Source organism: Kogia breviceps, chromosome 1, assembly GCF_026419965.1.
Source record: "Kogia breviceps isolate mKogBre1 chromosome 1, mKogBre1 haplotype 1, whole genome shotgun sequence".
NCBI lineage: Eukaryota > Metazoa > Chordata > Mammalia > Artiodactyla > Physeteridae > Kogia > Kogia breviceps.
The window spans coordinates 175757006-175769645 of NC_081310.1; the positions used below are offsets into that span (position 1 = coordinate 175757006).

Here is a 12640-nt window from a genome sequence, read left to right on the forward strand (position 1 = left end):
CACTGGGGGCCCATCCCAAAGCTTCAACATTGTGTATGTTGTGCTATCTGCTTGGTGTAATTAGCTCCCATGTTAGGGTCAGACACTCTAAAATGCAGCTCACATCAATGGTGCTCTAATCAGTGATGTGAACATTTTATGACTCTGGGTTCTGGCCTTCAAAGCAATGTTTTCCCATCATAGACATAGTAATCACATGCTCTGTCTTTTGGCGGTGGCTTCGTGAGTGGGGGCTGGCTGGAAGGGGTGACGGTGGTGAGAATGTAAAGGCAAGACCCCGACTCCCTGGAGAGGCCCGGCCCCTCAGTCTGCAGAAGGCACAACTGGCCTTGGAGTATTTTATGAGCAAGTGTTAGCTGAGCTGCTGGGATCCGGAAAAAGAGCTTAGGGAAGACTGAGAGGATAAGTCGTGGTCCCTACCTTATGGACCGGAGACCTCCCTGGGCTGCTATGAGGCAGTTGAGCACAGTGGTAAGGGCCTGGCCCCTGGCTGCCTGATGAGTCCCAGTTCTACCACTTAGCTGTGTGATCTTAGGCGAGTCACCTAACGTCTCTGTGCCTGGGCTTTCCCATTTGTAAAATGGAGGTATTCATAGTGGCTGTTGTGAGTCTTACGTGAGTTGATATATGTAAAGCGCTCAGAACAGAGTCGAGTACTTTGTAGGTGTCGGCTCTTGTAGTGACAAAATCTCTCAAGAGAAGATCAAAGGGAAGATCAAAAACTGTGATTAAGTGTCTCAAAGAACCTCCTAGACCAGAGGTCGGCAAACTACCATCTTTGAGCCAAATCCAGTTCATTGTTTGTTTTCGTAAACTAAGTTTTATTGGAACACAGCTATGCCCATTCGTATACATATCAATGTACATGGATTATGGCTACATGGATGTATGAAGCTGTGGCTGCATTCCTGCTACAACAGCAAAGATGGGTCATTGAAACAGGCATCATATGGGAGGCACAGGGGCAAATATTTACTACCTGGCCCTTTGTAGGAATAGTCTGCTGACCTTTGTTCTTGATGATAGCTCCTGTGAGGGGTCCAAGAGCCTGGTGATAAGTCCATGCTGGGGGCTCAGGAAACTGTTTGGAAAGCGTTCTCCCATTCAGCATTGTCTGAGCCCGTGGCATGAGCCTGGCACACCGACAGGCGCTGGTGGTTCAGAGGCCATGAGACCTGGCCCCTGCCCTCCAGGAAGTTCATGGTGTAGTGGAAGACCAGGTAAACAGATCAGTCGCAGTACAGCAGGTTAAGTCCTGAAACGGAGAGGAGAGGAAGGGCAATCAGGGGGCATTTGGACTAGAGGTCAAGGATGCGGAGACGTTGCTAGGGGAACCAGGGGCGGGGGAGGGGACTGTGCAAACCGGAGTCGTGAATGGGCCGATGTGAGGGGAGACCACACAGGCCCTGCGGTGGGAGGGCAGCGGGGAGCAGGTGCCGAGGGCCCCTCCTTGCATACTGGGCTAGGAAATGGTGACATCGTTCTATAGGGCAGGACTGGGGAGGGTAAGAGATGGGAAGGCGATGCCAGCCTGAGCAGATGGTGATGATGGGTCATCAGGGAACATGGAGGCAAGCTTGCCTGCTCTGTGGGAAAACCAGAGGGGCTAAGGCTTCCCCACTCACGGTAGGTTGCTCACTGTAATATGTGTCTATGTAGCCAACAAGGATTTTTATCAGTAGGGTCTAGTATTTTTGTCGAAACTATCTGAGAGCTCCAAGCAGGAACGCTTTCCTCACTCGACTTGCATACCACTGGCGATGGGCTGCTCACTACCTCTGAATGCAGTCCTTTTCGTTGTGGGACAGTTCTGACAGTCAGAGTTGGGTCTCAGTGCCTTGTCACCTCCACGTTTGCCCTTGGAGCCAGCCAGGGTTACTGCTGCTCCTGCCTCTGCCCCTGAGTCTCTCTTCTCCAAGGTCAGTACCCCCAGTTCCTCCATCCCCTGTTTTCTAATAGGCCCCAGCTGCTGCCTGCTAAGGGCCCACATCCTACCTCACCCACACTGCTGTACAGCCCAGACATCGGTCTATTTTCCACCAGCCCTCAATGCTATTGCTCCTAAAACAAAAGTCTCATGCCGTACATTTACTTACAACTCTTCCATGATTCCCCCTTGTCTTTAGGACAAAGCCTAAATCCTTAGCACGACAGACAGCCCTTCCTAACCTGGCTCCTCCCACTTCTCTGGCATCACCACCCTCTGCTTCCCTCTCAGGCATACGACTCCAGATCTATTTGCCCCACTGCTCTGCCCCAGCACCTGCTTCTCCCTCTACCCGGATCACTTTCCTTTCCTTCTCCATTTATCGGACCCCAGTCCATCTCCCAAACTCAGCCTGGGCTTCATTTCCTCCAGGAAGCCTCCTCCAGCCTCCTTCCAGCCAACGGCACTCGTCCGCCCTGTCCTGTCTGTCCACGCTCACGGCTTCTCTCTGTGAGTCCCGTGCCCAGGCAGAGAGCACTGCACAGGCGGTACTGGGCTCAGGCACAAGTGCAGCAGCCGTTTCCTTCCAAGGCACCTGAAGGCACCCTGGGGTGAGGCTCTGCTGGGCTGTTCGGTTTGGACAGAGGAAGCCTGCACCACTAGGAAAAACTATCCATGCGAATTCTCTACTCCTTGAGTGGCAGAATAGAAAACAAAGAAGCACTTGCAGCCTCCCTACTGGGAGGCTGAAGATCTTTATCGGAGTGAAAGCAGCCTGAAACAGACAAAAAGAGGCCCAGATGAGATGTTAGGGGAGGGGACTCTGTGTGTTCTGTCTTCACAAAGGGCACTCTCACCCACCACCCAGTTGCCCAAGCCGGGAAGCTGCAGGGCTTCCCAGACTCCCTCTCTCCCTCAGTCCCCACATCCACCCAGTCACAAAGCCCTAAAGACTGCAGGACCGTCTCTCTCTTGCGTCGCCACTGTGTGGCCCTCCTGCATCGCTACCTAACTGCCACTGAAGCCTCCAATCAGCCCCACTGGCTCTGGCCTCTCTCCTGCCATGTCAGTTTCCACACGAGCAGCCAGACCCATGTTCTTCTCCAACACCTAATTGTCCCCGTCACCCACTATTTAAAACTCTCCTGCCGCTCCTCCCTCAGGATAAAGCCCAGCAGGGGAGGCTATGAGGCCCTTTGGACCTTGCTCCAGGCAGATGTCTCAAGTTCTGGACCTTCTGGAGCCACCTCCTTGCACAGAAGGCCCCGCCACATTGTCCCCCAGAATGAGGCAGCTGACGGCTATATGTTCAGTTTGTAGACCTGCATTGATAAGACACTGACCACTCCGGAATGTTCCATCTCTGCCACAGCTCGTGCACTAGACCCCTGCCTCTCCCGTCATCCCCTTCTGACCCCGACAGTCTTCCAGAGCCTTCAGAACTCTCAGACCACCGCCACCCCCCCAATCACAAACAGCCTCCCCGCCTCCCCCCACCATAGGCTAGCGTCTGTCACCTGGGGTTGTGGCTATCAGTTTACCGTTCTGTCTCCCCGCTCACCCAAGGGCAGGGACCGTGTCATGCTCACCATTGAAACCCAACCTCCTAAGCTGGCATGTGGTGTGAGTGCTTAGTAAATATTTGCAGCAGGCAGGATTAAAACAAGATAAAAGAATCCTGTCAAAAGCCCTTTCCTGGAACATTCATTTATTCGACAAGTAAACAAACAAAGTGGATGGAGAAAAGCAGGCAGAGGAGAGGCGGAGGGAAATGTCTGCAGGTCCCTGAGGACCGCATAGCTCAGAATCCACATGTGGCCTGAAAATCTGCCTCCAGTTCCGTGAGGATTTCTGTGCATTAAAGCATGAAGGAAGAGTCTCATCCTCTCACAGCTGGCCAGATGTGCCTGGTGTTGCCATGAGAGCCTCCAGAATTGGCCAGATGTACCATGATCATCTCTGGAAAACGTCAGGGGACCCCAGAGACTGTATGGCCCCAGAGAGAAAAAGTTCACACTCAAAAAGGTGGCATGGAAACGCTCAGTTCGGATTGAGGGTTGTGTGGGGTGGTGTCGCGGGCGCTCTGGGCATGGCGACGTGAAGATCCTTGCTGTCTTCAAGGCCATGGGAGTCTCTCCCGGCAGCCCCTGCCCTCTCCCTAACCCCTGCTCCCTCCCTAGGTGATCAAGCTGGCCTTCGAGGAGTTTGACCTGGAGAGGGGTTACGACACCCTGACGGTCGGGGACGGTGGTCAGGACGGGGACCAGAAGACGGTTCTCTACGTGTGAGTGAAGCGGAGCCCGTGGTGGGCAGGGCAGGCCCACGGGCACCTTGGCTGGGGGCGGGGGATGGGCTTGTCGAGTCCCGCTTGGTCCCCCCGACCCTACCCCCTGCCACCATGCTCTGACAAGGAAAGGTGTCTCAGCAACAACCCTTCCATCTCCCTCTGCTCCTACTAAGGAAAACAGAGCGCCGGGCCAGAGTCTCGCTAGGAAGTCACAGGGAAAGTGCACAGAAGGTGCAGCCTCTTAGGAAGCAGGGGAGGTAGAGGTTTGGCGCGTGCGCCTGGGGCATTCCACTTGACTGTCTGCGTCTATGCAGACCCTGCTTCTGCCCCCAGGAGTTTTTTCTCAAGGCCACGTATGTGTGTGGTGGTCTAACTTCAGACAGAGACAGTGCAAGTGTTTTGCTAATTTCCCTCCATGCTCCCAACTGTCTGGGAAAAGGATGGTTTCAGGGAATTGGGACCACATTTTCTGGGGCCAGAAAGGCTGGTTTGACATGGTCTAGTCACGGGAGAGGATGGTGTCGGGCTGTCCTGGGTTCCATTACACTGGGTCTCAGCTCTTGGGGGCCGCTTGGCTCCTCCTTCACCCACCATGATTAGCCTGACATGAAAGCAGGAGAATGCTCCTGTTCAGGATGTGTGGCCCAGCCTTAGAGAGACAGACAGGCCTGACCTCATCCACCTCCCCTGCCGAGAAGGAGGGGAGATTTCACATATGTTGGGACCTGCTATGTGCCCAGGCACTGTGATGGGAACTTTCACATCAGTTATCTCATTTAATTCCCACAGCAGCCCTGTGAGGAAGGTGCTGTTATACCCATTCAGCAGGTGGAGAAACTGAGGCTCAAAGGGTGCAAAGATGGTTGGTGGCAGAACCAGCACTTGAATGCATGTCTTTTGATTTTCATCAAGGACAGCATCCCGTGCCACACCCGCTCCCAACCACACTAACACCCTCTGGTCTTAATGCTGAATAAAAAATGGCCATTCTGTAATAGCTGGCTTGTCCAGGAGCTGTTCTGTTCTGGGAGCTTCTCACATCTACCTGGAATATCCTATTAGGACAGTTGAATAACATCACCTACCATGTCAGGTGACATGGCTGGGACTTGGGATGCCTCAAGAGAAAGGAGTGGAATGTCAGCCTGAGGGAAATCCTCCCTGCTGCCTACTCTCCACTGTATTAATCAGGGTTCTCCAAAGAAACAACCAATAGTATGTGTCTATTAAAAAAGGGATTTATTGTAAGGAATCATTTTGGGTGATAATGGGGACTGAGAAGTCCCAAGATCTGCAGGCTGAGTCAGCAAGCTGGGGACCCAGGAGAGCTGATGATGTAGTTCTAGAGCAAAGGCCAGCAGGCTCAAAACCCAGGAAGAGCTGATGTTCAGTTCAAGTTCAGGGTGGGAAAAAAGCACTGTCCTAGCTGGAAAGTCAGGCAGGAAGGAAGAATTCTCTTTTACTTGGGAGAGAGTCAGCCTTTTTGTTCTATTCAGTTCTTCAACTGATTGGATGAGGCCCACCTTCATTGGGGAGGGCAATCTGTTTTACTCAGTCTTCCAATTTAAATGTTAATCTCATCCAGAAACACCCTCACAGAAACACCCAGAATTATGCTCGGTCAGATATCTGGGCACTTGGTGGCCCAATCAGGTTGATACATGAATTACCCATCATTCTCAACCCCTCCCCTCCTCTCTATGCTTCCCCATCACTCACCTGCCCTGGCATGCTGACCTGCGCGGTACATCAGCTCAATGTGTCCAAGAGGCCAGGATCCCACTCTTGTCTCCCCCATGACCCCATTGTGCTTTGTCATAGAGACAACCGTAGAACAGCAGAGCTGAAAAGACTCTGGGGGATCATACATTTCAACCCCTCATTTATATGGAGTGAAAAAGCTCAGAGAGGCTCAACCATTTGCTCGAGGTCCCACAGCAAATAAATGGCAGATCCAGGGCTTGTACCCAGGTCTCTGGACCAGTCTAGTTTGAGTGAGAGCCCAACAAGTTCTGTAGCAGCCCAGGGGCTCTCCCGCCACCCTCAGATCTCTTTAGGCCAACGTCAATTTCAAAACTTCAGGGAAACCCATGCAAAATCCTTGGGTTCCTTAGTTGTCATAATTGGGTCACACAGAGGAAGAGCAGAGGCCTTGGTCTTCACGCTTGCTCACCACCACCCTGGAGTCCATCCTTACTCATTACAGAATGTCAGAGCCCCCAGCCCAGGCATGTCACACGCACCAGGCTGGTGTATCCCAGGTGGTGTCTCCCCGCTCCACCCGCACGGTGCTCACAGAGTACCGATCACCTCTCTGCAGCCAACTCAACGGCCCTCCTCGAGCTTTGAGACCCCAGGGTAGAGCAGAGATTAGGGCCCATTAATCCAACCACCCCCTCACAACCCCGCGCAGCCCGTCTGAGCTGGCAGTTTGTCTGGTCTCAGCAGAAAATGGAAGCCAGGTTTCTTCTGGGAGCCCCAGGCTGCGCTGTGGACTCTGACTCTGCCACGCCAGCAGGCTGACCTTGGGAAAGCCACCGCCCATTTTGCACCTCTGTCTTCTCATCTGTACAGTGGGGATAACACAACCTCTACCTCACTGGGCTACTGGGGACATTAAATAAGATAGTGAAAGGGACACGGTCTGACTTGGGTAGGTGCCTGGTAAATGTGAGTTGAATCAGAATCCTCTCCATGACTCAACGCTCTTCTTCAGAAAGAGCGTTGCCCACGGTGGTGGCTGCACTTTGAGCCTCACTTCTCATGCTGGGGCGGAAAGAGGTGCCTCATTAAAAGGACTCGCTGGGTTCCGACTGGGGAAATGGGTTTCTGTCTGTGTCTTTTCTGTAATACAGTTCACACGAAAGACAGGAGGTTGCAGGGGTGTAGACCCCCCCTCCTTGATTAGATCTGGCTCCAGCCATCCCTCCCCTGTGCAAGTGAGGACACAGGTCTCTCTTCCAAGCCACGGAGTCCGGGCAGGGGAGTCTCGGCTGAGATGCAAGCTCTGCCCGTGGCTGGAGGGGAGTGGTCCTGAGTCTCCCAGCACGTGAGCACGTGCTGCCGGGCTCAGTGCCAGAAACACTGTGGGCCTGGCACCTAGATATTCCTTTAGATGTCATCAGTCACACCGTCATTCTCTTGGGGTGCCACAGTGGGGTGCACGCCTCTGAATCTCTCTCTCCTGACAGCCTGACAGGTACGTCGGTCCCAGATCTCATTGTCAGCACCAACCATCAAATGTGGCTCCTCTTCCAGACCGACAGCAGTGGCAGCTCCCTGGGCTTCAAGGCTTCTTACGAAGGTAACTGCTGTTGGGGAGCCAATGAGTCAGACGCTTGGGGTCTGGTTTGGAGTCAGCAAGCCCTGGGTTCGAATCCCGGCTCTGCCCTGCACTAGCTTCCTCTCCTTAGGCATGTTATTCGACTTCTCTGAGTCCCAGCCTCCTGCTTTGTCCAGTGGGTCTCCTGGGCTGTTTTGAGGATTATCTGGGATCAATCACACACATCAGTTCCATCCTGGGTTCATACCTGGCTTGTGTAGACCTTTGAAAAGCCCCATAAACTTTCTGAGCCCTGCTTATTTTATACAATCTTTAGACTGGAGAGTGTAGCTTCCCAAGCTACCCTATTTGGGTGTCAGAGTGATGAGTAACTATGTGCACAGGGCTAGGGACAGCCACCCACCGTTGGTGACCTGAGGAGGCTGCAGACGCGGGTGACCTGCATCTCTTGGTGGGAACAGGCATTAAGGGAACGGCAAAGTCTGGGGTCCAAGAGATACCTTTACCATCACCCCTCCGTGCACTGCCCGGCCTCCTGGTGACTGCTGGTGCAGATCCCCACAGCAGGTGGAGAAGAGACCATCCCCGAGCATTTGTGAAGGCCCTGTTAGGCATCCGACCCTAGACCAGCACTGGGGGAACAGATGCATCAGATCTAGGCCCTTGCTGCAAGGGGCCTGCGCTATCATGGTAAATAAGACAGAGGAGAAAACAAACGAGCTATTATTAAAGCAAGATAATTGCAGCAAACAGAACGAATGGGAGCACAGAGAAGGGGCCGCCATGCTTTCTGGGGCATCGGGAAAAGCTTTATCAAGAAAGTGAGCTTTAAGTCTTTAAAATGACTAGAGAGACGGGAGGCAGTGGAGGGGGAGAGAAGGCATCCTTCCCCACCCCATGCGGAGACGTGATCATTCTACACGGGACTATTTAGGGTCCAAAGGACTCTCTCTGCTCAGTGTGACTCACACTCCCAGTGGACCAAAGGCTCTTCCTGTACCAGGACCTGGATTCTGTCACCAAACTGGGTACACAGGACATGTATTAGTGTCCTAGGGCTGCCCTAACAAAGCGCCACAAACTGGATGGCTTCAACAACAGAAGTTTATTCTCTCACAGCTCTGGAGGCTAGAAGCCTGAACTCAAGGTGTCGGGAGGGCCACGCTTCCTCTGAGACTCGGGGTAGACTCCTTCCTTGCTTCTTTCTAGCTCCTGGTGGTGGCCAACAATCTTTAGCTTATAGCTGCATCATTCTCATCTCTGCCTCTGTGGTCACACGTCCCCGTGTGTCTCTTTCCTCTTCTCGTAGGACACCAGTCATGTTGGATTAAGGGCTCACCATCTTAACTTGATTTCGTCTGCAAAGACCCTATTTGCATATAAGGTCACAAGCACAGGGACCAGGGGTGAGGATTCAGCACACCTTTTTGGAGAATACGATTCAACTCATAACGGGAGGCTAGCCCTTATTTCCTTCAGGAGCACTGTCAAACCATGATATGCCCACTGGGGTAAGGATGATGGGTGTGCTGTTCAAAGAGTAGGAAACGTGCATCTAAGCGAGACAGGACAGCAGACAGAGAACACCTATTGGGTGACAACGTGCTGAGTTCAAATCCTGGTTCTGTCACTTTCCAGCTCCATGGTGAGTCAGGGAGCCTGTCTGGGGCTCTGTTTCTTCATCTGTGAAATGGAGATAATAATACACCTTCGGGCACAGGGCTTCTGTGAAGATTAAGTTTAGATAAAGAATGTGAAAATTAAAATGTTGCAAATTACAAGGTGATTAGTGAGTAGTGAGTGAGTACATAGGTAGTTAAATGAATGGGCTCTTCTGGCACATAGTTATATATACGCAACTGTGAGGCGATGGAAAGAGGCCCAGACGAGAAATGGGGAGACCTTGATTCAGGCCCGAGCCCTGGCCCTCACTACTCTGGAAATGGGAATGGGTTTAGACTCAAAAGTTTCTAAGGTTTCCCCATTTCAGGACTTCTACGGATACTGAGCAGTGAATGTTTCCAGAAGTGGGGAGGAATGATTCTGTGCCATCCACATTCCCTAATCTTTCCATATCTTATTCATGGCTTGGGTAAGACAAAAGTCACATGAGCTTGAGAGGGATGATGGTACAGCAGTCAGCTGTAGTGGAGTAATTGGCTAAATTACCAGGGTAAGATGAAGTGGGAATAAATATCAAGTCCTGTTTGAAGTTTCAAAAACATTAGCTACTAGAACTTATCCCAGGGAGTGAGTGTGGCTTTATTCTATTCTGATCAGGCATCAGAGAACTGGGCATAGACGTGGAGACCTCAGCTTGAGATGGATAAAGAGAGGACTTAAAGTCAAGCCCAGTGAGCAAGATTAACAGCCCCCTGAATGTTTATTCAGGGGAGAGTGGACTCAGGGGAGACTTGAGAGCTGTGTCCAAATATTTGAAGGGCTGTTCTGTGGGAAAGAGGAATTAGGCTTGTTTGGTGTGGTTTCATTGGAAAAGAAAGGGACATATCATTTGTTGAGAGCCTATTATGTGCCAGAAGCTGCGTGTTCATTGTCTCGGGGTTTGCACACAGTGTCACACAAAGACCTGGGGTTCCCTCGGTCACCACCAAAGTGGTGGGATAGGAGATGCCCAGCAGGGAGGCCTCTGACCCTGCCTCCATCTCCTCCTCTCCTCCTGTAAACCTTCTTCTAAGAGGGGATTTGTAGCTAAGCACGAGTTTGAATAGTACCGCTTCATCTCGTGCAGTACTCACAGCTATGTGATGATGGCTGCTCTTCTGTAGAAGAGGAATCAGAGCCTCAGAGGGTAAATGACCTGCCCAGGACCACACAGAAATGTGGGACCTGGCAGAGTCAAGATTCGACGCTGGGTCTCTGTAGCTTGAAAGCCCATGATTTTCTCTTATACTGGAAGCCTCCCAAAGTTACAGAATTTCAATTCCTTATAAAATCTTTATAGAAGCCAAAACTTTGCCCCAGTCGAATGAGCCATGAGCCTGGGCTCCTTGTTACTAGAGATTGCGATTAGGTCATTTGGCCATTTCACTCAGCCAGTATTGATTAAGCTCCTGTTGTGTGACCAGAACGAGGCTAGGTACGGTGGCGACAATAGAAAACAACATAGACCTGGCCTAAAGACATATGCTGTGTGACTGCTGGTCACAGACTAGTGTGGGCCGGACTTCTCCTCGGAACCATGACAAAAGAGGAAGAGAGAAGAGAGTCTGGATGTTTAGACCCCTCAGTAACCCACAGGGGCTACACGGCTTCTGTGCATAGAGGCAGCAGCTTCTGTGAAGATAGAACAGACTCTGGAATTGGACCAGAGCTGGTGAATCCCAGCTTGGTCCCAGCTGTGTGACCTTAGGCAAGTTATACGGTCTCTCTGAACCTCAGTTTCCCAGCTCATAAAATGGAGGTAATAATGCCGATTATATTGCATCGCTGTGCAGTGTTATAAAATGAGATCACGAAGGCTTCTGGCACAGTGCCTTGCACAGAGGTGCTGTCCCCTGGGGCTGAGAAAGTTCCGTGATGACCACTGCCCTCCACTCCGGGCTGTGCCCTCCTCTGCAGGTCACGTGGCTCCCTGCCTGTCCCCCAGGTGGCCCGTGGTTGCTCTGATAGCCCCGGTCCTAGGCCCCTGCCTCACCCTCACTCCCCAGACTGGCTGGGAAAGGAGGTGTTTCCTGGTGGCCACTGTGTGAAGTGTGAAGTCAGACGTGGCAGAAGACAGACCCTGGTCACCAAGGGCCTCAAGGCCTTGTAAGGAGTTCGCACTTTGGTCAGTGGGAAGGAGAGCCTGGGAAGGGTTAAACGTCAGGATGGGCCTGCCTTTCCCTTCTTGTCTTTCCACCTTTGACCTCTGTTTGAGGGTGACACCCATGGGTCTCACGCCTTCATGGAGAGATGCCCTCTTCTGTGGAAGAGGTGGGTGGTCGAGTTCCCTGAGGCCCCAATATGACTGTGTCCTTTCCCATCTGCTCTGGGCTTCTCTCCCTGCAGCCTTCTAGATCCCCTCCACCCTCCTAGCTACTCCGCCTAAGCTCTTGGCGTGGCTTCCCACTGCCCCCTCAGGGCAGGCACTTCTCAGGCTCTCAGCTTTCATCCTCTTTTTCGAGAACCTTCCACCGTTGATCACATCTACTCCCATGATTTCAACTTCAGCCTGAATCCTGGTGACTTTCAGATCTACTCCCCACTTGCAGGTCAGTCTAGCTGTGACACATCTTACATAGCTTCGCCCTCGGACATCTCAAGCGCACCCCATCTGTCTTAGGTCTATTCTGGCTGCCATAACAAAATACCGTAGACTGGGACGCCTGAATAACAGGAATTTATTTTCTCATGATTCTGAAGGTTAGAAGTTCAAGATCAGGGTGCTGGCTGATTCAGTTTCTGGTCCAGGCTGCCTTCAGATGGCTGCCAGATGTCTTTCTGGCTTGCAGATGGCTGTCCTCTCACTGCGTCCTCACGTGACCTTTTCAGGTGTGTGCACATAGAAGGAGAAGAAGAGTGCAAGTGCGTTGTCTGTTCTTATAAGGACACTAATGCTATCAGATCAGGGCCCCACCCTAGGACTTGGTTTAACCTTTATTACTTCCTTAGAGGTCCCATCTCCAAATACAGCCACACTGGGGGGTTAGGACTTCAACATCTGAATCTGGGGGAGACACAAACGTTCAGTGCATTGACACCATCCCAAACCAAGCTCTCCATCTCCACCCCCACACCCCCTGCTCCCATGTCCCCATCCCAGTGAACAGCACCACCATCCACACCATCACTCAGCCTCATCTCCACCCCCTCCTTCTCCCTCTTCCACCTCTGACTCAGTCCCCAGACTCTGCCAGTTCTCCCTCTGTGGCGCCCCAGCTCCTCTGTCATTGACGTGGCTAGGCCCTCGTCACCTCTCACCTGATGACCACACAGTCCTCCTACCCAGCATCCCTGACTCCAGACCCCTCCCCCAGCCCCACCCATCTGCCTCTTGCAGCTCCGTGATCTTCCTAGAATCCAAATCTGGCACAGTTCCCTGCTACTTAAAAAAAAATAAAAAACCCACAAAACTTTAATGACAGCTTCTCACTGCTTTCAGGATAAAGCACCGTCATTCATGTGGCATCCAAGGCCCTCAATG

The 12640-nt window shown here is 52.2% G+C and overlaps 1 protein-coding gene across 1 annotated transcript in view; it reads left to right on the forward strand.

Moving 5' to 3' along the window:
- The window catches only part of CSMD2 (CUB and Sushi multiple domains 2), a 655429-nt gene that overhangs the window by 354332 nt on the left and 288457 nt on the right, over positions 1-12640 (forward strand). The window contains exons 11-12 of the mRNA XM_059070872.2: positions 4108-4211; positions 7406-7518. Coding sequence (XP_058926855.1) covers positions 4108-4211; positions 7406-7518 — 217 coding nt within the window. The remainder of the gene's footprint in view (positions 1-4107; positions 4212-7405; positions 7519-12640) is intronic.